Source organism: Brachyhypopomus gauderio, chromosome 3 (assembly GCF_052324685.1).
Source record: "Brachyhypopomus gauderio isolate BG-103 chromosome 3, BGAUD_0.2, whole genome shotgun sequence".
In the NCBI taxonomy this organism is placed as follows: Eukaryota; Metazoa; Chordata; class Actinopteri; order Gymnotiformes; family Hypopomidae; genus Brachyhypopomus; species Brachyhypopomus gauderio.
In genome coordinates this window covers 7,981,233-8,006,284 of record NC_135213.1, presented here as the reverse complement: position 1 = coordinate 8,006,284, position 25,052 = coordinate 7,981,233, and the positions used below count along the sequence as shown (strand labels likewise).

The 25,052-nt window shown below is 46.1% G+C and overlaps 1 protein-coding gene across 1 annotated transcript; it reads right to left on the bottom strand.

Moving 5' to 3' along the window:
• Nucleotides 1–1,111: 1,111 nt before the first annotated feature.
• gfra1b (gdnf family receptor alpha 1b) lies at nucleotides 1,112–24,619 on the bottom strand. The gene is made up of 9 exons (XM_076999254.1): nucleotides 23,862–24,619; nucleotides 23,258–23,566; nucleotides 22,841–22,924; nucleotides 10,905–11,256; nucleotides 10,665–10,774; nucleotides 9,664–9,798; nucleotides 7,896–8,095; nucleotides 3,611–3,655; nucleotides 1,112–3,454 (listed from the first exon to the last, which is right to left on the bottom strand). Exons 1-9 carry the CDS (start codon nucleotides 23,899–23,901, stop codon nucleotides 3,311–3,313), a joined length of 1,419 nt encoding a protein of 472 aa, XP_076855369.1. The 5' UTR covers nucleotides 23,902–24,619; the 3' UTR covers nucleotides 1,112–3,310.
• Between the last annotated feature and the right edge of the window lie 433 nt (nucleotides 24,620–25,052).

Below are 25,052 nucleotides of genomic sequence, written 5' to 3'. Positions count from 1 at the left end.
GAGCTTGCAAATGTATTCATCGGCAAAGTCGGAACAGTTGTAGAAGAGTCGTGGCATATGTGTTGCATTTCACTCTATTATTGCACTGGCATCCTCCTGGTCCCGTTGCTATGAGTGTTCTATAATTGTCGTCTGATCTTCTGTAGCCCATGAAAATGGCTGCAGCTGCTCTTATCACACAGAAAAAGGCTTTCTGTGACTCACATGAACACTGTCTCTCATTCCTTTTTGTTTCTCAGCCTTCCAAGTCATTTTTAAGTAGTTTTTCTCCGCTGCGGCTCTGTGGAGCGCGCTCTCCTTAACTGTGTGGGTCTTCTGCAGAAGCGTCTCTGTGGGGGGAGAGCGCCTCACCTTTTAGTTTCCGTTTGAAGGAGCGAGGTGTTGCGTCGTCGACATTATCGGCCAGTCGAATCATCATCCCAGCTTATTACCTGCAGCCTTCTCCAGCTCTGAAGGAAATCCTCTCCACAACGGCCTCTCTGCTCATATCCCAGCCCATCTAACACCCCCTGACATTTACCACACGCAATATCAGGAAAAAAGAGCCGGGTAACAATGCTGGAACTGGCACGTGTTTTTTGTGAAATGGTAAAGGTGAGCGTCAAGGCCGGGGCTGAAAACGCTTTCTCAAGGGGAGTGTGATGTTGTCAGCTCCAAGGTCAGAGGTAAAGTAATTAGATATCATTTCCTCTCTCGCTGCAGACGGTACAGTCTGATTACATTGTCTCCTCTCCTTGGCTTCTTCTTTATTTGGAGGAAGTCATTATTTTGGGGTGGGTCACTGGCGCCTTCAGCTCCAACATTTATGCTGTTGCTACGATATACATGTACAAAGGAATGCATTTCTTTTTAATTAGTGCTGCTTTCTTATTGAACAGTTATCTGAGATAGACCAGACACCCTGCTCATAACATTCATTTATTTGCTACCATATCATTTTGCTTTTCATTGGATTTCACAGCTCATAATGTGCTTGATGCATATCTGTGAAGCTGTGTAATTACAGTGAAGCATTTGAACTCCTCACAATAGACTTCTAAGATCATATTAAATCTTGCCTCCCACTGTCTCTTTCCCTCTTGCCGCCATACGAGTTTAGCATAAATACATTTTTCATTAAAAAAAAAAAAAGTTTTGGTGCGAAGCTTTCAGTAAAGCCTTAACCCCAGTTTTTGGTCACATGCTTAATCAATTTGTAAGGAGTGATGCTCTGTATTTACAGAAACACGCTGCATTCTGGGATTCGTGGTTCTTGATGGGGACAGGGCATTGTCCTTGTGTGTTGTTGTCCCCGGTGAAGCAAACGGATGTGATCTGACTGAGAATCACGATGTGGCCCCATTATCGGCTAATCCTGCCTGCCAGGAGTCCAAGGTAATACAGTCTGATAAGCAGAGCCAGCACAGAGACGCCGAGATAGGACACAATCGTCCATGATCCAGGTGGACAGCCCAGGTAACGGAGGCGCTGGGGATCCAGCTCTGGGAAAACTCCAGTGCGTTTGCTCTGGCCTGAAACGGCCGTCTCAGTAACGTGGCCCGCTGGACTCTCACGGACGTTTGCGGTAATCACTCCAACGACGTGAGCATCTTCTGAGATTTCGTTCTTTTTTTGCGACCCACTTTGCGTCTTCTCCACGCGCTAACATGGGCACCACCTAAACGAGCTTTTTTGTGAGTTTAAGCTTTTTACAAGTGCCGAAGAGGAGGGACAGCGTGAGTCATCCCTCAGTCTGACAGGACGCCATGGCAACATGGCATTTTATGAAACCCCATTTAAGTGTCAACCTAAATGTTGTAAAATGTAATGTTCTGAAGATATTGCACGGCCCCTGACAGGTCGTACTGTGTTTGATCAGCAGTCACTCCATTCCTGCCCTGAAATGAAATGGCCATGCAGGAATGATCATGTAGAAATGACCATGCAGGAGTGACTGCTGGGATAGTTCTCTTAAATCAGTCCTCTGGTGGACCCCTGCTCTCCAAACCCTGCAGATGGACAGTTGTAGACCATTCAGAGTTTCTACATTATATGAGAGATTTTTTATGTCCAGTAAAAGGTAGCTGCAAACTGTGCGTATAGGCTGACTGTACTTATTTTTAGTTTCTAAGCATTATTTAAGTGGGAGCAACTTCATACTTTCAATACCCTTCACATCAGACCGCATCACATTGAAACACATTTTTAGGTATAAAAAAATGCAAAGATTAAAGGAGTTCCTTTGACATATTCGATGTATTTTGAGTCTCTTCGAATTTCTTATAGTCCCTTTAAACATGTTTATTTTTTTATTTTAACAGTAACCACAACAATGCTGCAATGCTTTTGAAGCACCTTATATAAGAGAGAAACCATATTCACTTATTTGTACAACACATGTTACATATGGGTTCACTAGATCATCAGCCTTTAGTTTGCCTTCCTGCAACACTCATGTACACTGTTGAAACAATATAATATCTTACACAGCAGTGGTGATATGGTGCAGATGTACTAAATTTGTGGGTAAAGTAAATAAGAGTTACCATAAACAGAAGATGGAATATTACAGGTAGTTGGCCAGGCTGGATTACACAACAACCCCCCCCCCCCAAAAAAAAACAAACAAACAAACAACATCCACTATAAGAAAATAACCCTTACCCTTGTACTTGTGTAACATGTAATGAATGTGAGAATGTCCATATTGGTAGAACAGCTCTGCAGGTTTCAAAAGCCTCATCTATCAGTCTTGCTTCCTTGTGTTGTGTGCTGGCCTTGTGTCCCAAAGCTGCGTCTGGATCAGGCCGTGCTTCAGCCAGCCAGGGCAGATGATGCCGGCTCCTCTCGAGCCAAGGAGCTCCGTTAGTTGGCAAACGCTTTTTTGAGCGGCGGTATTCTGATTCCAGCGAGGACAGCTGAGAACAGGAGTTTATGAGCTCTTCACCGATACCACCGAAAGAAGAAATTAGTATCTGCAAATGGTGTGGCCCGTTTTCGTTAGCGGGGAAGTGCTTGGCGGAGGGTCGCCTCGACGTGTTTTATCAACGTGTCTTTCTTTTCAACGGTCCCTCTGACTGATAAAGTTGTTGTCCTGGCAACAAAGGGAAAAGCATCCTTGCACAACATGGGGGAACTTTGGAGAAAAGCTGTCTACCTCCATGGGACGACGACCTCCATCTCGGTGACTACGTCTCCCGCGTTCGTCCCCCGCCCCGATCCGCCCGTCAGTCATGAAGGAAAAGCGGCGTTAGCACACGTAGACGTCACACCTGGCACAGCGGAGCGGTGGGTATGGTATGGTGGGGAGGGGACCAGGGGGGCGGGGCCACTACGGCAGCAGGGCCCTGTGGGGGTGGAGCTGCAGAGCGCAGGCCACGCCCAGCAGCAGTGCGCGGAGGTCCACGGGGAGGAGGGCGCTGCCCGAGCTCCCTGCGATGGCGTTGAAGCTGCTGGAGTCGGCCAGAGGAGGGTCCTAGCGCAAGGCAAGAGCAAACGAGCACCGCATCGTTTAGGTGGGATTTACACGGTAACGTTTGCTAGATCTCTAGTAAATTAATGGGGAAATGGGTATTTCCGTATTCTGTGTGACAAAAAAGAAGTGTTGATAGATGCTTGAAGCCAACCTTACCACACACAGAACATCTGACGTGACGTTCGTCTTTAGTGTCTGGGCCTAGAGGGAAAGGGGGAAGAGCAGATGAAGCCACATGAGATATTCACGTCAACCGAGACCCTTCCAGTCTGCCCTCACCAGAGGGAACAAAACCTTATCATATCATTATCATAATAAGCTCTTCAGGTCCCACACATACGTGACTGCAGTACCAGCCAAGCGTGTTCACGTGCCCGTGCAGCAGGGGATGTATTAATGCACGTGACAGAGCACCATAACGGCTGGTTTATGAACGTTTGCTGTGCTTTTCACTTTCCCCCCCTCACACGCAGGGCGGCGTGATAAAGTGATCCCACAGAGAGAGTGAGAGCGAGTATAATAAACCTGCTCGACTATACAGAGAATGGAACTAATTCTGGGGAATCGGATTGGAGGGAAGAATGATTAATGACTTTCCACGAGGTCTATCCTGCTGAAGAAACTGTGCCCACTAATAAATCATATTATCACCATTAAATTAATATGAAGTATTGTTAAGGTATGGAGTGTATCCAATGCAATCAGATTCAGCTGTAAAGGTCTGCACATTTGGATGAGAATAAAGCATATAAACGCGCACACACACACACACACACATCTCTCTCTAGAAATTCAACAGTCTTCATATGCCAATTGGACACAGAGAGCCAGGAAGCAATTGAAAGTAAAGCGCTACGTGTTTCGTGCTGCCCAGCAGGCCTGGCAGAGTCACAGGAGACATGTCAGGGGTCGTGGGGCAGATATGGTGATCTTAGTAGTATCAGAACACTGCAGGTGAGAGGGAATGTTACTGGTGGACAGGTCCTCCTTAAGGCCGTTCCTCACGTTAAGGCGACGACCAATTAGGCGTAACACGACAACTCTGGTATATCTCGTTGCAACCCGAGGGGTTGTGTGTGCAGCAGTGTGTGTGTTCCCGCTGTCGTAACCCACACCCATTGATCAAACGTTGTCTCACCAGCGACTCCTATCTCAAGAGTGAAGGGAATTACAGACGAGCGTTATCTGTTAACAAGTTACTAGCTGGTGGAAACTTAGTGCAGGGTGCTGTACAGATCTAGATCTGACTGGCATAAGTCGTTCAGTGTATGAAAAGCTTCGTTCATGTGTGAGGCGTGGAGATCAGAGTGTAGATCGTAGGTGTAGGTGGAGATCAGGGTGTAGAGCGTACGCTGTGGTGGAGATCAGAGTGTAGATCGTAGGTGTAGGTGGAGATCAGAGTGTAGAGCGTAGGTGTAGGTGGAGATCAGGGTGTAGAGTGTAGGTGTAGGTGGAGATCAGAGTGTAGAGTGTACGCTGTGGTGGAGATCGGAGTGTAGAGCGTAGGTGTAGGTGGAGATCAGGGTGTAGGTGTAGGTGGAGATCAGAGTGTAGAGCGTAGGTGTAGGTGGAGATCAGAGTGTAGAGAGTAGGTGTAGGTGGAGATCAGAGTGTAGAGCGTAGGTGTAGGTGGAGATCAGGGTGTAGAGCGTAGGTGTAGGTGGAGGTGGAGATCAGAGTGTAGAGCGTACGCTGTGGTGGAGATCGGAGTGTAGAGCGTAGGTGTAGGTGGAGATCGGAGTGTAGAGCGTAGGTGTAGGTGGAGATCGGAGTGTAGAGCGTAGGTGTAGGTGGAGGTGGAGGTGGAGATCAGAGTGTAGAGCGTACGCTGTGGTGGAGATCGGAGTGTAGAGCGTAGGTGTAGGTGGAGATCAGAGTGTAGGTGTAGGTGGAGATCAGAGTGTAGAGCGTAGGTGTAGGTGGAGATCAGAGTGTAGAGAGTAGGTGTAGGTGGAGATCAGAGTGTAGAGCGTAGGTGTAGGTGGAGATCAGGGTGTAGAGCGTAGGTGGAGGTGGAGATCAGAGTGTAGAGTGTAGGTGTAGGTGGAGATCAGAGTGTAGAGCGTACGCTGTGGTGGAGATCGGAGTGTAGAGCGTAGGTGTAGGTGGAGATCGGAGTGTAGAGCGTAGGTGTAGGTGGAGATCAGAGTGTAGAGTGTAGGTGTAGGTGGAGATCGGAGTGTAGAGCGTAGGTGTAGGTGGAGATCAGAGTGTAGAGCGTACGCTGTGGTGGAGATCGGAGTGTAGAGCGTAGGTGTAGGTGGAGATCAGAGTGTAGGTGTAGGTGGAGATCAGAGTGTAGAGCGTAGGTGTAGGTGGAGATCAGAGTGTAGAGTGTACGCTGTGGTGGAGATCAGAGTGTAGAGCGTAGGTGTAGGTGGAGATCAGAGTGTAGTGCGTAGGTGGAGATCAGAGTGTAGAGCGTACGCTGTGGTGGAGATCAGAGTGTAGAGCGTAGGTGTAGGTGGAGGTGGAAATCAGGGTGTAGAGTGTAGATCGTAGGTGTAGGTGGAGATCAGAGAGTAGTGCGTAGGTGTAGATCAGGGTGTAGAGTGTAGATCGTAGGTGTAGGTGGAGATCAGGGTGTAGAGTGTCGGTAGAGGTAGAGATCAGGGTGTAGAGTGTAGGTAGAGGTAGAGATCAGGGTGTAGAGTGTAGGTGGAGGTGGAGATCAGAGTGTAGAGCGTAGGTGTAGGTGGAGGTGTAGGTGGAGATCAGAGTGTAGGTGTAGGTGGAGATCAGAGTGTAGAGCGTAGGTGTAGGTGGAGATCAGAGTGTAGAGAGTAGGTGTAGGTGGAGATCAGAGTGTAGAGAGTAGGTGTAGGTGGAGATCAGAGTGTAGAGCGTAGGTGTAGGTGGAGATCAGGGTGTAGAGCGTAGGTGTAGGTGGAGGTGGAGATCAGAGTGTAGAGTGTAGGTGTAGGTGGAGATCAGAGAGTAGTGCGTAGGTGTAGATCAGGGTGTAGAGTGTAGATCGTAGGTGTAGGTGGAGATCAGGGTGTAGAGTGTCGGTAGAGGTAGAGATCAGGGTGTAGAGTGTAGGTGGAGGTGGAGATCAGGGTGTAGAGTGTCGGTAGAGGTAGAGATCAGGGTGTAGGTGGAGATCAGGGTGTAGAGTGTCGGTAGAGGTAGAGATCAGAGTGTAGGTAGAGGTAGAGATCAGGGTGTAGAGTGTAGGTGGAGGTGGAGATCAGAGTGTAGAGCGTAGGTGTAGGTGGAGGTGTAGGTGGAGATCAGAGTGTAGAGCGTAGGTGGAGATCAGGGTGTAGAGTGTCGGTAGAGGTAGAGATCAGGGTGTAGAGTGTAGGTAGAGGTGGAGATCAGGGTGTAGAGTGTCGGTAGAGGTGGAGATCAGGGTATAGAGTGTAGGTGGAGATCAGGGTGTAGAGTGTCGGTAGAGGTAGAGATCAGAGTGTAGAGTGTCGGTAGAGGTAGAGATCAGGGTGTAGAGTGTAGGTGGAGGTGGAGATCAGGGTGTAGAGTGTCGGTAGAGGTAGAGATCAGGGTGTAGAGTGTAGGTGGAGGTGGAGATCAGGGTGTAGAGTGTAGGTGGAGGTGGAGATCAGGGTGTAGAGCGTAGGTGTAGGTGGAGATCAGGGTGTAGGTGGAGGTGTAGGTGGAGGTGTAGGTGGAGATCAGGGTGTAGGTGTAGGTGGAGGTGTAGGGTGTAGGTGTAGGTGGAGGTGCAGGTGTAGAGCGTAGGTGGAGGTGTAGGTGTAGGTGGAGATCAAGGTGTAGAGCGTAGGTGTAGGTGGAGGTGTAAGTGGAGGTGTAGGTGAAGGTGTAGAGCGTAGGTGGAGGTGTAGGTGTAGGTGGAGATCAAGGTGTAGGTGTAGGTGGAGGTGTAAGTGGAGGTGTAGGTGCAGGTGTAGAGCGTAGGTGGAGGTGTAAGTGGAGGTGTAGGTGCAGGTGTAGAGCGTAGGTGGAGATCAGGGTGTAGAGTGTCGGTAGAGGTAGAGATCAGGGTGTAGAGCGTACGTGGAGATCAGGGTGTAGAGTGTCGGTAGAGGTAGAGATCAGGGTGTAGAGTGTAGGTGTAGGTGGAGATCAGGGTGTAGAGCGTAGGTGTAGGTGGAGGTGGAGGTGTAAGTGGAGGTGTAGGTGCAGGTGTAGAGCGTAGGTGGAGGTGTAGGTGGAGGTGGAGGTGTAAGTGGAGGTGTAGGTGCAGGTGTAGAGCGTAGGTGGAGGTGTAGGTGTAGGTGTCCCTATACTAGCAGTGGGTTCCACTCTCTCATCTTGCCCTAATCAACAGCACTTACTTACATGTCATGAATTGCAAAGACACTGCTTGAAAGTCTGTCTGACGCCGTCACGTTAACAAAGGTTCTAATTTAAAACGGGCGAGTAATAAAATTAATAAAACCCTCCATTTTCATTCAAAACCTCCATTAACGTTGGTTCCAGTATTTAAATGTTGCCGTGTCTGCTACGACCCCCTTACCTGCAGGTTTCCACAGAAGCTGTACACGGGGTGGTTGCTGTGGTCCAGGTCGTTGGAGAGGACAGGATCGGTCAGCACGTTGGACGCCCTGCCCCGCCCTCTCTGAGGGGTGCTGGCCTGGGTGTGTGTGGGCGAGATCGGAGGCTGGGGCTGCCACACCCCAACATCTGTCCCGTTACCAAAGGCTTGGATTGCGTTTCCTATACGAGGGGCACACAGACCCACCGGTGCAGGTTAACATGCAGCCCACGCAGGCCCTGCTCGAGCAGGACTTACATTCATCTCTTGTTTGTTTTGTGTTGGGTTAATATTAATAGGTTTGGTCCACTCCATTCGGCGCCAGTGCTGATAAGCCGATAAAGATCCACACTCCAAAGAATCTCCAGGCTGAAGCATTACTATTCCAACATCCAGGCCTCAGGAGTGTTGTACAATCCTTAAGATGATAAACTTGGGGACCATCATAAGAGAAAAAAAGCAACTGGATTCTTTAAACCACCTTGAGAGGACACACTTCTTTCTGGTTCCCCTTTTATTTATCCATGTAGGTAAATATAAACACGTGAGACACTCCACGTGTGTCTTCAAGTGCACAAACATAGTGCACGTGTAGGTGAGACCACGCCTGTGGACAGCAGGATGGACCTGTTCTCTGACCTCTGAGAGCCGGGCTCTTCTTATGGTGCTCAGACTCACTGCAACAATAGGAGTGTTTTAGGTCCATAGTGCTGTCTGATCTGAGGGCGGAGCCTGGGCTGACTTGGGGGCGGAGCCTGGGCTGCCTGATAAAATACTGTACTGGACTGACCTGGGGGGCAGAGCCTGGGTTACCTGCTATCATACTCCTCTACACCTTCTATGGGGGCGGAGCCTGGGCTGCCTGCTACCACACTGCACTGACCTGGGGGGCGGAGCCTGGGCTGCCTGCTACCACACTGCACTGCACTGACCTGGGGGGCGGAGCCTGGGCTGCACAGTGAAGAGTGCCATTTCTCTGCCCAGCGCTCCAATAACCTTGTAAGTGGAATGAATGGTCTCATTCCAGGTGCCCTGTGGAGACATGAGGCTAAATGATATGATATGGATGAGCGATATCAGCTCTGTGTGAATTTGTACTTATTTGAAGGCATTTATGTTGTCATCTTTGTTTTATGCTTTATGTTTAAAGAGATAGTGTTGACAGTTAAGTAGCAATATTTTTTATGGATATGCCATAACACGGATGCTTTGTGGGGTGACAGAACTCTGTGCCTGCCCTCACAAGGCCAGTACATCATAAAGGAAGATGGTCTTTCTCATCTTTCTATCCATTCCTGTGCATCTGCTCCATCTAAATGCATGTTTGGAACGCCCACTGACAAAAAATAGCCAGTTTCCTTTTCATCTAAGATCAGACACCTGAATAACATTTTATTGCCTTTTCATGTCAAAGTCTCACCAGTGTCCTCACTTCAGTGTGATTTCTCTGTCTCTCCGCCCCCCCTGCCCGCCCGCCCGCCCGCCCGCCCGCCCGCCCCTCACAAACGCTCCAGTGTTTGCACGGCGCTCTGGGATTAGATTTACAGGTGTGAATAATGAATACTCACTAGGAAGCAATAAGCCTACATTCCAAAGTGCACTCCGTCTTGCACGGGCCCCATCAATCACTGCCCGTGTGACACTACTGATGACACCGCCGCCAGACACGGAGCGAGCCGTCAATCACGCAGAAACGCGACCTGCGGGCGCCCCGTCAGGCGTGAAGAGCTAAGGAGAACGAGGGACTCACGGAGGCAGCGGTTGTTGGTGAACAGCTCCAGGAATTTGTCACACTCTGGCTTGCTGTTGCCACTGCTGCTGCAGTGACACCAGGGGGCGACGCTGATTCCCGGCGCACGCAGGTAGTTCGGGGTCATCACGGTACCTGTCAAACAAACCCACGGGGACACGGTACAGTCAGGCCACCCACACACACACGTCTTCTTCTTCTATCTTATTCCAATTAGGACTGATACAGTTGGCTGCCTAAAAGCCTCTTGACTAAAAATGCATTTTTTAAATTCCCTGAATGTGTTCAAAAAATGAAATTTTGTAACCCTAAAATGTGTGCTTCAGTCATTTGTTTGGACAGTTCTTAATGTGTTACCCAATTTACTGGGAGTTCCCTGTAGACGAGGTGAATTTCAGTCAAGTAATGTGATGAAACGCTTAGTTTCAATGACTAGGCCCGAACTCACCACAACACATATACCCAGGTAATGTTTGATAATTAGTTGAATCCTCCAGGAGGTGAAACAGATGAATGTCATTACTTACGTCCAATATAAAACCCAAATCCTTTATCATATGTAGCTCAACAATCTATTTAATTGCTGACTGCATGCAGCGAATCATAACTAGGTCCATAAAGCCAGGGGATGGGGGTGCAAACCTAACGATACTCAAGAGTTTTCAGAGCTGTAAAGATTAAAGCACAGATGGCCTCTTTTCTTAATGCACCGCTACGCTTACTGTGTCTACATTCCACTTCAGTCTGTCCTTCTGTGCAGTGTGTGCACACGAGCGTCTGGGCTCAAATCAACAAGATTTGTTTTGGGTACACCCTCGTGTCCTTGTGAGGAGTATCCCCCAATCGTGTGCGTGTTTTCTGATGATGGTAGGTTGTCTTCAGCAGGACACACTTGGCAATGAAGTGAATCATGCAGTGTGGTTCACAGTTCACGCGTCTGTACTGAAATCTGTGCTGCTAAAGCCGTTTGCTGACAAGGTTCCCCTGTAAAGTTCGCTCACCTATAAGGCCGGAGTACGCTAGCAGGCAGTCGGCGTAGCTTTCCTTCAGACAGCCGGACACGGAGCGCGCCTCGGGCTGGCAGTTGGTGAAGAAGTCGGCCAGGCGAGATCTGAGTGGCACATGCCGAAATGAGGTGGAGAAAAGCCTTTCTCAAATAACCGGGCGATTCACCGGGCACACACACACACACACACGCACACACACACACACACCCCCCACGGCACTGCCTCCAGCCCTACCTGCAGATGTAGTTGGTCTTGCAGGCCGCTTGCAGGGCCAGACAGTTGGGCCTCTCCTTGTCGTCGTACGAGCAGGCGGGCACGATGGTCTGGCGGCGCCGTTCGGAGCAGGCGGACGGGTCGGCGGCGGGGCAGGAGCAGAAGAGCATGCCGTAGCTGTGCCTGGCGGGCACCTTGTCGAAGAACTGCCTCAGCGCCTTGTGGCACTTGCGCTTGTTGCACACCTCGGTGGCGGAGACCCGGTTGGTGCACGGCCCGATGTAGGCCGAGCGGTACTTCTTGCAGGTGTCGTTCAGGTTGCACGCCTTGGCCGCGCTCAGGCAGTTGTTGTCCTTGGCGAAGGCCGCCTCACCTGCGGAGGAGGGACAGGGGCGCTCACGCGGTGGCGGGGAAGCGGTCGCGCCTGACCTCACACACACCTCTCGGCAAATGTCATATAACGGGTCTGTGGAAAAAAGGGGCTTTCTGGGGACCTTTCAGGACCCGGTGTCCTTTAACATACCCCGTGTACCGTTCAGTCACTCAGTATATGTGAGTGGATAAATCATACTCATGTACAGTAATACTAATGTTCCCAGCATCTGTATAGATTTACAGTACACGCATCCACAAGGAAGCTTTTATCTGGATATGTTGCAGTATGTAAGTAATGATTTAGCTGAAGTGCTAAATTCCTCTGAACACAATTGGTTTGTCTCAGTTTTGGTTGGTCTAGCGGAGCTACATACATGGCTACAATAATTGGTGCAGTTCTTTCCTCTCCGTCAGGAAGATCTGCACCGTGGCCTCCAGATCCTTCAGCACAGATCTCCAGCCTAATCACCCACGACCTCCTCAGGCAGCACACTTGTCCTCTCACCCCTCCACTAATTTACTCGGTCACAGTCAGTTCAGCGGCAGCAGTAACTCCTCCCGCAGTCCTTTGATCAAACGGGCCCGGGTGAGTTCTGTAGCACCACTGTCATGTCTCTGGTCGCTTCCTCTCTACCTTCTGCTCTGACTCATGACCGTGACGCTCCGCGCACAGGAAGTGAGACCGAGCCGAGCGGCTCCGTGCTTTAACCTGAAGATGACTCACTGTTCCGTTCTGTGTCTCGTTTTTGGGGGAAGTGCTCACCGCTCCGACTAATTAATCCCACTCAGAGAAGCCAGAGACTTCCGTCTGCGCATGGAACGATGCGTCCTGTAATTATGCTTTTTGAAGTGGAATTTAAGCGTATTGTGTGGCCTTTCAGATATGATTAAATTCAAAAACTTTTTTTGAACTAAAAGTTAATCACAAAGTTAATCACATATGAAAAACATTACTTCCGCTTGAGAAGATCATAATGCTTTTAAGAGTACGGCAGAGATTTTTACTGTATTTGTTATATATATATACTATATATAGTATAGTATAGTATAGTATAGTATATACTATATATACTATAACTCAAAACAACAGAAATCCATTTTGACCACTGTAAAAGCTAAATAAAGATGAAATATTACCCAGTCAATGGTGTCAATTCCTTTAATTTGTCCAATTCACTGAAAAACCATTCACTGTTAAAATCACGAGACCAAAATGGCACGCTAAGCAGCTGTGGTGGGTGTCAGGCCTGCTGTGACTGCATTTCTCCCTGTTGGGTCAAGTCTGGTCTCCTGGCTATTTCTGCTGACTCCTCCGTCTACTCCCCTCAGTGTACAGGCCGCCGTACGGCGTGTCTGGCCCCGTGCCACTCAGAGAACACACATCCAACATGAAATAATGACCCATGCAGTGGCAGTGTGGGCGTGTGGCTGTGTGTGTGTGTCTGTCTGTCTGCCTATGGTATTGTGAGACCGGCTAGCTTGCTGTGTGTGTGTCTGGGCTGTAAATGGCTCTGTCATTCAGTGTGTTCTGGGATTATAATAACAGGGCCAATCCACAGCTGGCTTCTTGAGCGCGCTGATAGACCAGTGGAAATATAAAGTGCTGATGGAGGGCACCTGAAGCTTTTCTGCCTAACAATTAATAATCTTGCCGCTCTTTTTTTCAACTCTGCCCCACTCCAACAAAAACACACACCACTGCAGCAAATCAAATGATAAGACCCGACCTCCAGAATTGATCTGACATTCTCTCTCTACCCGCCCCCTCTCCCCCTCTCCCTTTTTCCCCCCTCTCTCCCCCACTCTCTCCCTCTCTCCCCTCATCCTTCTTTTTACAGCAGTCACTGTGCTGTCGCACTGCCGATCCTAATTTTATTTTGTACCTCAACCTTTCCCACTTATTTACTCTTCATTCATTATTGGATTGTCTCGCACGTAGCAGCGTCTCGGGAGACAAGATGGGGGCCATCACGTCGATATTTCTTTGAACCTCTGGCACCTGGCGAGAGTGCTGTTTCACGATATTGGTGCTTGTTATGAGATGAACTCTCTCTGGACGTCTCCTCATGTCTTAATGAAGAGGCTCTGCTAGTTAAGCAGGGGCCCGAGCCCTTTACAAACGGCCTTTGCAATAAACAACCGCCAAGGGACGCTTAATGGACCTCTGGAGTGATGCCTGCCAATGGCAAAGCTTCTGAGAGCTTATTAGGGAAATTAGCTTCCAATTGATATTTGTATATATCCTGAAATGAGGAAGGTCTGTTGACTTATTGACAAACGCTTTTTTGAAAAAAATGATGATTGCTCTGAAACAGCTTTTTGCAACTGCTGAAATTGTGCCCTTTTTATGCAGTTTGAACAGTCTGAAATAGACTAACGTAGTTAACACAGCAAACTGTAATTCAAAATGACATTGTTTATGTGAAAAAAAAAACATTAGTTATTCACCCATGAAGTTATTATTGTGAGTTAATACCTGTTCCATAACCAAACTCCAACCTCCTATGGGGTGGGTTTATCTGAAGTGTGCTTTAGGAAATGTGACCTCCTGACCTCTGCCAGGTTCATGCAGTAGATTCTAGAAGGCCTCCACAGGTTCGTGACAGCACCATCATATAGCTGTGATCTCATATAATTGTCCGAGCCTGAAGGCTATTTGGGTATTGATACCAGAGGACTGCAGCAGAATTCGAGTGACAGCTTCAAGATTTACCCTTCTGGGGTGCTTCCATTGTTCAGCTGTGTCACACTGGGTGTCAGGTCAGTGCCCATAGCTAGTGTGAGTGAGAAAGGGAGGGCAGAAAAAAACCGCTGATGATATAATGAAAGAATGTGTGTGTGTGTGTGTGTGTGTGTGTGTGTGTGTGTGTGTGTGTGTGTGTGTGTGTGTGTGTGTGTGTGTGTGTGTGTGTGTGTGTGTTCCCTGCAGTACCCATGGCTCTAAGATGACTCTAAATGCCTGTGTTGTATTGAGAGACTGAAGACGCTAATCCTGCCTAATCAACCACTATTATCTTTCGCATACAGCAGTGGATTTATGTCCTGTGGATCTTCCATTGTCATATCTACTTAGGCCAAGTGTACAAAAATAATGAAGTCAAGCATGTACAAGCAAGCAGTGGGTGGGATTAAAAAAAACATCTGGTGTGGATGATTCTTTAATCCTGAGCAATATCCATGTCTAATCCGTTTTTATGATATTCGCTGTTTGACCACCAGTGGCTACTAAGTCACCAGTGGCTACTAAGTCATAAGTGGCTACTAAGTCACCAGTGGCTACTAAGTCATAAGTGGCTACTAAGTCACCAGTGGCTACTAAGTCATAAGTGTTTTTTCCTCTTCTTTTACATGCAGCTCTGCTTTCATATGCCATGCAGTAGTGGAGAAACACAGGAGACACTGTGTATTAATCAGCAAGAAATGTAGCCAAGACTGGCCATTACTAGACTGAGAATAAAACACTGTGACAGTACAGACAAGGGTCTTGTGGTAGCCCGGGACTTTGGTCATTATAGAAATGTCTTACAGTGATATTACCCAAGAGAAATATGCCAGATTGGACATGGCAAGTTCTACTCTGAAGCTCCTCTGTAGGACATTCTGGCCAGAAATTCATTTCACCTTTTTGATACCAGGCTGAGCTTTTTAGTTTTTAACTGAAACATCTGGCTGGTGACTCATGAAATCTACTGATTTCTTAGAGACAGCAGGAGATTTTAATCTGATTTTGTAGTTAAACAGTAAGATTTTTATCTGATTCCTCAGTGAGACAGTATGAGATTTTCTATCTGGACCCAAGGACTTTTATTTCCTTCACAGTGACACTTCTAGGCTAGAGTCATTATTACTTCAAAAACTTATCTCTCTCTTGTACTTTTGTTCCCTCTTTCTCTCTCTCTCTCTCTCTCTCTCTCTCTCACACACACACACACACACACACACACGCGCGCACACACACACACACTCACACACAGTGGATGATCAGTTCTCTGCAGCTGTCATTGTAAAGCCATCAGCTCTCCCCATCAAAATAACAGATTTTCTTTCTCTTTCCCTCTGCTACTTTCCAAGCTCTATTCTTAATGACATGCATTATATCTGAGTGACAGCCAATACACTCACAGCCTGCAAGAAGAATGTGTTCATTCACTAGCTGCAGCTCGCTACTTCACGTGTGTGTGTGCGCGTGTGTGTGTGTGTGTGTGTCTCCGTGAGACTGTGTGCACGTGCATGCACGAGTGTGTATGTGTGCAAAAGTGTGTGTGTCTGAGAATGTATGGAAGTAGACATTTGCTGTCTGGCATTGTATACGACCTTTCAGATCTAGATTTCATCTTTTGTAAACTAGAGTTCAAAGTGACTTTAACGGTATGGGTGTCTGGACTCAGTAATGCAGTGGATGGCATTACAATGTTTGCCATGTCAATGTCAAACATCAGTGTCACATTGTGTAATAATAACAATACTCAGTAGTGTAAATCATTACAGAGATTGATGTTCAAATGTGTGTGCTGTTGGGGATCCTATTTGTAGTCCCAGTGTGACCAGTGTTAATCATTTGTAATTAATATTTCACATTTCTCAGTCATAGCGGGGGTACGGGCATTCTTCTGAATCTGAAAGTCCTGGACTCCTCTGTACTTGTACATGCAATATATTTATTCATGCTTTAAAATCTTTTAAAGGGTTTTTTCCTGTCATATGATGTTTAGTTCTTCTGAGTTGTGAGATTAGGTCAGGTTAGGACTTCACTGCTTGGGTTTAAGTAAAAGCATGAAAAAAGACAGATGTAGAAGAATAAATCTTAGATTTAGATATTAAATTTTCTTTGATGGACCATACCGACATCATTCTATTAATATTGATGTCATATCGATATCGTTCCAAAATCTTTTTGAAACTCTTGTGTCACTGATATTATTCTGCGTCATTGCATATTATTGGAATACATTTCATTTAGATTTTTTTTTTGTGGTATTTTTTCATGCCACATGGCATTAATAGCGATTGTGCCAGGATGTTTGACTATACAGTGCAGAATGTGTTACTGCCTACACAGTGAGACCTTTTCTACAGCGGTGACACATTTTTTTCATTTAGATTTCTTCTTTGCTGTGATTTTATACTTTCAGGTCTGCATAAAAAAATAATAATAACCTGTAGAATAACCTTTTAACTATTGTGGTTAACTGTTTAACCACAACTTTGTAAAAATGATCATTATGCACCTGTACATGACATGGGCAGTCATGGTTATGGGCAGTCATGGCCTGGTGGTAGGGAACTGGTCTTGTGACCGGAGGGTCGTGGGTTAGATTCCCAGACAGGCCATGACTGAGGTACCCTTGAGCAAGGCACCTAACCCCAACTGCTCCCCGGGCGCCGGGCTAGGGCTGCCCACCGCTCTGGGCACATGTGATCCACAGCTCGCTAGTAATTAATAGTGTGTGTGTGTGTGTGTGTGTGTTCTAACTGCACAGATGGGTAAAAAGCGGAGGACAAATTTCGATTGCGGTGAAAAATCACAATTGACCATATATATAGCACATTTGCATTTTTACATTTGTAGTCGAGCACACGCTTATGGTTGGACGGCTGAACCCCAGTCATTAGGATGTACTAGTTTTAGTATGTACTAGCATTAGGATGTACTGGCATTAGGAGGTACTAGTTTTAATATGTACTAGTTTTAATATGTACTAGTTTTAGGATGTACTAGTATTAGGATGCACTAGTTTTAGTATGTACTAGTATTACGATGTACTAGTTTTAGTATGTACTAGTATTAGGATGTACTAGTTTTAGGGAGCAATAGTATTAGGATGTACCAGTTTTAGTATTTACTAGTATTACGATGTACTAGTTTTAGTATGTACTAGTATTATGATGTACAAGTTTTAGTATGTGCTAGTTTTAGGATGTACTAGTATTAGGATGCACCAGTTTTAGTATGTACTAGTATTACGATGTACTAGTTTTAGTATGTGCTAGTTTTAGTATGTACTAGTATTATTATGATGTACAAGTTTTAGTATGCACTAGTATTATGATGTACTAGTTTAGTATATACTAGTAATAGGATGTACTAGTTTCAGTATGTACTAGTATTAAGATGTACTAGTTTCAGGATGTACTAGTATTAGGATGTACTAGTTTCAGTATGTACTAGTAATAGGATGTACTAGTATTAGGATGTACTAGTTTCAGTATGTACTAGTAATAGGATGTACTAGTTTCAGTATGTACTAGTATTAAGATGTACTAGTTTCAGGATGTACTAGTATTAGGATGTACTAGTTTCACTATGTACTAGTAATAGGATGTACTAGTATTAGGGTGTACTAGTATTGGGGTGTACTAGTTTCAGTATGTACTAGTATTATTATGTACTAGTTTCAGTATGTACTAGTATTAGGATGTACTAGTTTCAGTATGTACTAGTTCTGTGGCTTGCTCCTGCTTCTTATTTGCAGTGGCACGTGTGTGCAGTGCTGATTTATCAGCCATTACAGGAAACAATTGCAGCCATGCAGGCCTGGATAAATCCTCACCACTGAAGCATTTCTCTTTGTGCACTGTAAAATGAACCACTCTCCCTGAAGTTGTTTCTCCAAAGAATGACCTCCTGGCTGAGGCGGCCGCTGCTTGAATCCATTGTAGCGTTGTATGCTTTTGTAGCGTGTTGCTACCCTGTTCCGGGGAAGGAACCAATGAGACAAACCTTCCATGTGGAAAGAGCACACTGTACTAACACGGTTAAATCAGTGACGGTGAACGAAGCACGGGGATCAGGAATGTCTCATTGGTCCAGGCTGATAACAAGTGACAGCACAGCGCATGTAGCCCAGGTTCACACGGGGGCCCAGTTCTACTGCCCCTGTGGCTCAGGAGCCCGAGTGCATAAGAGTGTCCCATATACTGCTTGATCCATCATTAAAAGATGATCTTTGTGTTATGATGCTGTTGGGGAATTCAGTCTTGATTGCCAAAAGAAAGACTGAAAGACTCTAACAAACAACAGATGCAGCACATGTACTCTGGTGAAGGGCCAGAGCACACTGTCACGCTATTATGCTTCACTCACTTCTTGAGCTACTGCTTTGTGCTGAGTGGTCTGGTTTTTCATTTTTCCTTTTCCCCCCAATTTTTCTTCTCTCATTTTTTCTCTGTCTCATTCACCCCCCCCAGGTCCTAGTGGCTGGATGGTTGGCATTCATGAACAGTGCAACTCTGGTGCCCATGTCAATGATGTTGAATGAGATTGGAAATCAAATTGCACTTCCAAGCGATAACTGCTGACAGGGCCATATTTTCATATTTAATAAAATCTTTTTCTTGTATAGCCTGGTTGAGATTCATGCCAATACCAGACACATTTGAATAGAGTTCCTTCAAATGCACTGCTGCAGTTCTGGTGAATATTATGTTGGACATATGATTTAAAACCTGCCTAATGCTAAAGACAATTAAAGAAGTTCTAAATTTTCAGAGTACTGAGTTATAGCTTTAAAAGCACAGTATGAAAAAAACACTCTAAGTGTATTAAAATCTAGAATTAAATTGGAAACATATCAATAGCTTTTTAACATGAAACAAAAATGAAAATCCTTTCAAATCCCTATTCATATTTATTCAGGTTTTGAAATATCTCACTCTCATTCAAGGTTTTTTTTAAATCATCTCACTGCCAATTTCATTCTATGCCCCAGGTGTTGTAAGTTCATCCATTCCCACACACCAGGGTATTTAACATTTGTCACTGATGGGCTAATCTTCTATATAACTCGGTAGAACAAAACTATACACTATATAATATCAGATAACAACTTGGTAGAACAAAAGAGAAGAGATGCCCCCATCCCACAAGCACATATGAGCTCCTGCAGAAGAGCCTGGATGAGCTCCAGACCTGACAGCTCATAACAGGGTAAAGATCTCCTGGGACTTGTTACTGTCTTCAACTTCAGCCAGAGGATGGAAATTACCCAGAAGGTCTGTGTGCACTCGGCCCTCTGCTTAAGAGCATATACATACAGCATTTTATGCTCCTTTGCTCCTCTCCTTAGAGTGGCACAGGAAGTAAGTTCATAAAGACGTGTTTACCCAGTGACATTTCTTACTGCACACTCATAGAGGTTAGGCAGTCATGCCACATGGCATTAATAGCGATTGTGCCAGGATGTTTGACTATACAGTGCAGAATGTGTTACTGCCTACACAGTGAGACCTTTTCTACAGCGGTGACACCTTTTTTCAGCAATAACGCAACAATTTACCTTCATATACATTTTCTGCACTTTACATTCAAACATTTCTTTTTCTTTTTTTCATCTAGAAAAATGGACAAGGACAATACTAACCTCGCTGAAACAACAAAATAAAATGAGGTTTTTTAAATGTTATGATGTAAATGTAAAATGTAAAAATTCAGATTTAAGTTTAAAGTGAAACTTTAGTTCTATCCTTTCATGGCATCCTATTTGTCAACACTTTCTCCTTTTGTGGTTGGTTGTGTATATATATATATATATATATATATATATATATATATATATATATATATATATATATATATATATATATACAAGCTTGCAGATCAAAGCAGAGACATCAAGGCAGTCAAAGAAATCAAGGAGATGCATCATTTTGCCAGCAGCAGAGACCAAGCCAAGGATCTGTAGGTCTGAATAAACTTGGATAATTAAATCATGTGATGCACACATACTTGTTCAGTTGGCCTTTTTCACCTTTGACCTTCTCTCTCTGCCCTTTTCCCAGTCCTCCTCTGTCTCATTCTCCAGCCACGGAGGCACTGTCGATGTCAGACTGGCGCTCCCATTCAGTGCTGACAGTGTGATCATTTCTCTCAAGGCTGTCTCTACCGCTGAGTTATGAAGGGGGTATCTTTTAATTCAAACACTTCATAGCAAATTTATTCCAGCAGTTATTGGTTTTTCTGTCAAGTGCTTCTTGGCTCGGATTAATGATGTAATAAACAAATCCATGCAAAGGCCTGAGTCACACGAGAGTCACGGCGTTCACACCCTTTGTGGCCCTGTCAGTGGTGTTGGACGAGAGGAGTGAGCCTGCTGACCACAGAAACGCTGCCTCCCCGTGCGCACACTCACTCTTTTGTGTGCAACCCACTTTGCTTCTGCTGTACGACAGCTGTTCTCTGGCCGTTTCACTCTCCCCTTCCTCACTCTCTTCCTGAAATGGTGGCTTTCCCAAGCTGAGCAGTGACCAGGGAGGATCTGTTATTAAACCCAACGCAGACCAAAGCTGTGGAGAGCCGGCGGAGGAGACATCACGTCAGTGAGCTAAACGTGGTGGTACAGAACAGCCCGTGCGAGAGCTCCAACACAACGAGCACTCTCAAGAGCACTCCCACTGTCACTCCCACCAGCAAAGACATGAGCACACTCACGAGTGCTCTGTGTGTGCACCATGATACCCGAGTGCCTTGCAAGGTCTGTACCACATCCTTACATTACTGAGATACACAGGCGTATGGTCCAGCATGGTTCAACACGACCTATGCAGCGAGAATGTTTTGCTTGATAAACTGTGATGGTATGTAGGATAATTGTCTTGCTCAGCAATAAGCTCATTCTTAATGCAGCTATTTATATTGATCTGGCTGTGTTAGTACTCCTGGAAGGAAGCGATACTTGAGGATATTTACTGAAATAATGGGGTTTTTTCATTAGGCCGACTTACTGTAGCAATTAGTCGTAAAGGCATTTCTGTTGATCACACTTATAAAAAGATTTTGCGAAAGCGGATACTCTGTTGACGGCATCTTTTTCTTGGCTCACTGGGCCTCAGGTTTCCTCTATAAATGTGCTGTATTGACCTGGCCTGCAGTGCTGGCTTCATTATGCAGAGATGCATTGATATAGGAAGTACACAGAGCAGCCATGACAGATGTCCTATAAACGCGGGACAGTGGGGGTGAGGATCAGATTCCAATGTGTTTTACGGACCCATCTGCTTTTCCAGAATGGGAAATGGGTGTAAAATATGCAGACATTTATTTCACAAGTCAATTACACTTGCTACCATTTGAAGCACAGGCATTTAAACCATATAAGATATTTATAATATGATGCAGAGTGTCTATTGCTCTACATGGATAGCATTTATTCTTCTTCTGCAACAAGTTCTGCTATCTGTATTAACCTGAGATCTCTCCAATGGACTCCAATAGCCTATTTTAGTCACTGAAACAAACAAAAAAAAACCCTCATGCCTCCTCTGCGGTGAGAGAGCTGAGAACACAAATCTCTCTGCTCCAGCCTCGGAGAGTTCTAACAGACTGTACTCACGGTGGAGACGTGCGCCGTTCGTCCAAACTCTGTCCTGTGTTGAAGCCACGATGGCAGCAGACACAAAAACCGGCCGCTGCCTCCCGCCTGCGGCAGCCGGGAGCGATTACTGCAGGGAGCGCGCTGCCATCAGCTGGGCACACCCCAGCCCACACTCACACCGTCCACTCAGGGGCGTCAATCATGCTGAACTTTTGAGGGATAACCAAACAGACCCGTGATGGGCTTTGGCTTCAGATGAATCGTGTCTGCTCAGTGCTTCTGAATGTGGAGATGATCCTGCTAAGTGCGTTCCCCTCTGTCTGCTTTGCTCCCTTAAATTCGTGTGATTTACTGCACCTGCAGCCCCCTGGTGTACACGGGCCACGTGGCTCTTACAGCCCGGGAGCACAGTGGCAACTTTTTCCAGATGATCCCTTATTTACTACCTATTCATGATTAGATGCTAATTACACCTCTGACCATTTACAGACACGGTTCCTAATGCCACTCAGTCTACACACCACCGATCCGCTCCAGGTATGACAGAAGGCAAACATGAAGATGTGTTGATCTGATGCCTTTAGGAAATGTCTCTTACGAGTAAAAGTCGGTTCTAAATCACTTAAAGGTGCATTGATTGGATGGAGATGTGAAGGAACATGAGGAGGAAAACTTCCATGGCCCATAATTCCTCCAACCCCAGCCCTAAAGTACTGGGTGGAAGTTCATAACCTGCCCATGTGCCGTTTCACACGTGCTGAACCTACGCCTTCCCAACAGAAAGAACCAGAAGCAAACACAAGAACGGCAGCTTTGAGGTTGAAAGGTTGCACAGCAGCAGCAGTGAGTTATTCCCACACAGCCCTAAACTCTAATCCGTCTGTAGAGAAGAGCAGAGCAGCTCCATTGGCAGAGCGCTGTTATAACCCTCAAACGTAACCCCCGTGCTATTCAAGGATAAACAACCCCGATATTACCGATAAGCATTCATGCTTTTGAGAAGACTCTTGATTGAGGTCCGCAATATGACAAACATGATGAATGACTTAGTGGTGTTGGTCTGGCTCCTGTCAATGTAGCGGACAGTCAAGAGGGGAAAAGAAACCGCAGCGGGGAATGCAAAACAGAAATCACTGACAACTGAATGCAGTGAAATGTCAACAGGATGTGATTTAATGAGGGAGAACAGGCCCAGAATAAAGGTGCTCGGTGAACGCTCCTTCCCCGCGTTTTACATTTCGGCTGGCTATGCCATAACCACAGTAGGCTTACCTGATATGATGGGGGCCAGGCGGAAGATGTCAGACAGACGGCTGTTCACTGGCTCGTACGGAGAGTCCTCCAGCAGATCATTGCCTGGAAAATGAGAACAAACAACTCAATTAGTGCACTGGAAAACAGCAGCAGGAGACGATTCAGCAGGCTAGATAGTGTCGTTCCAAGGCATTACATACATGACTGCAGCCCACAGGTGCTTGAGTCCAATATAGATGTAAATTAGCTGCTTAAGAATGGCTTCATTCTTATCAGACTGACGCTTTTAAAGTCTTTACATTCAAGGTCAGATTGTTTTGTTTGAATAATACACAGACCTATAGCTCCACGCAACACAATCACCTCATGTGTGTTTACCACTTGAAAAACTTATAGTAAACACGGCACTAACTGTTGTTTTTACGTTGCTTTTACCCTGTAAGCTCTGGTAGATGCTCCAGAAAATGCGCAGACAGTTCTTCTCCTTCTTCATTCCTCTCCTGCATTTGCAGTTGTACAGGGTGCTCTGTTTCATAGACTCGATGGCGTTTCTGCACTCGTCCTGCGCCTCCGGTTCGGCCAGCATGCTGAAGTTACTCGCTCTCCCCGCCACGCACTGCCTCATTGTTCGGAACTTGGTGCTGCAGCCGTACTTGGCCAAACACTGTTCGTGAGCTTTAATGCAATCCAGTCGACCCGAGCGAGACTGTGTGACCTCGTCGGCTTTTGAGAAGCGCATCATATCTATGCGAAATAGTAAATGTGACAGGAATTATATTATTAGACTTATTGGCCGAACTGGTATATTTCAAGCAATGTCCATTTTATAAATATTTTTGCGTATTTGTAAAACTTCAGTAAAACATGTTTTAGTTGCTCCATTGAAATGCACAAATCCAGCACTTTAGGTCTAAATTACATTATAAATAAACAAGTTTTATTATCGGATAGCGATCATTTTATTATGGCCACTTCATGAAAATAACGTAGTTTCATAAGCAATACAGCTGAACCTCTGAACGCATGCATCCCAACTTACCCAGAAGAGGAAACAATATCCAAAAAGTTAGGATCACCATCGTCGCTTTAGTCTGAACCTTTTCACGCAGCAGAGAAACTTTCTTAAAAATTGCGATGCATCACAATCCACGTAAATCCACAGCGCGCCGAGTGAGTAGCGGACGGGGACAAGTGGCCAGACATGGTGCATACATCCAGACAATCCAACAAGCGCTCGCAGCCGTGCTGGACACACCCCGAGTAAAGACAGAGACAAAAAATAACGTCTCCAGACGACAAGAAGAGATTGCACAAAATGAGAGACGTTATACCGTGATAAACCTTTGCGTAATTATGGACATTCTTGCTTTCCTTTATCATGCCTTATGAAGACTTCTCTCCAAAAGTTGAAAACAAACTATTTTTGTTACTGAGAAATTCATTTTTCCAATAGATATGTTCCCCAGGGGTCCAGGAGTTTAACAGATCTCTCTATCTCTGTCGGGTTTTAGGGTTTTTCTCGGATCTGTTGAGCAGATCAGTCGCCCGTTGCGCGCGCGCGTTTGGCATCACCTGGGGAAAGCGCGCGCGACTTGGACTCAGCAAAGCACTTTGCAGTAACTAATAGCTCATAATTCACCTAAAGGTTTATTATCCAGTCTGACACAGCTCAAAAAGACGAACATTTAATCCTCGCTTCAGCGACTGAATACCCACGATGCGGAACGGCAATAACGTTTCAGCGTCCCGCGCGCGCTCAGCGCCCCTGCGTCCCCTCCGCTGTCCAAACTGCTCCAAACCTGCACGCGCGCGGGGGGAGCGTAGGACAACTGACGTCATGCCGAACCGCATGACTCTCTCCGGGATTGGTTAGGATCTGGGCCACTTCACTCAAATCTCCCCCCAAAGCTTCACTTTGCTGATGAATTACTCACTGTTTTATTTTTGGCGAAGTTGTGGTCCCTCGTCTTCGGTTCGGGGAAACAAGCGCAAGAGCGTCACCTGCTTGCACCTGCTTGCACTTTACGTAAAACTGCTCTTGAATATAATCATATTGGTTTTGATGGACATACACTTATCAGATGTGTACTATCTGAGCGACACCGCTCGGCACCGGTCCAAAGACCTTATTCGAGGACCATTATACCTGCACCTATGATCGTTATAGCCTCTGATTGGTATTGGGCAGATAATTCGTTTTCTGACCTGTAAAGTTCCTCTCAGTGTATAC

Excerpts from the sequence above, each read along its gene's own strand:
- gfra1b (XM_076999254.1), bottom strand. The coding sequence starts at position 23,901 with ATGGTGATCCTAACTTTTTGGATATTGTTTCCTCTTCTGG. Across the intron at positions 22,925-23,257 it reads CATCTACCAGAGCTTACAGG|GCAATGATCTGCTGGAGGAC; the intron begins GTAAAAGCAACG and ends CTCATTTTCCAG. Across the intron at positions 9,799-10,664 it reads AGCGTACTCCGGCCTTATAG|GTACCGTGATGACCCCGAAC; the intron begins GTGAGCGAACTT and ends TTTGTTTGACAG.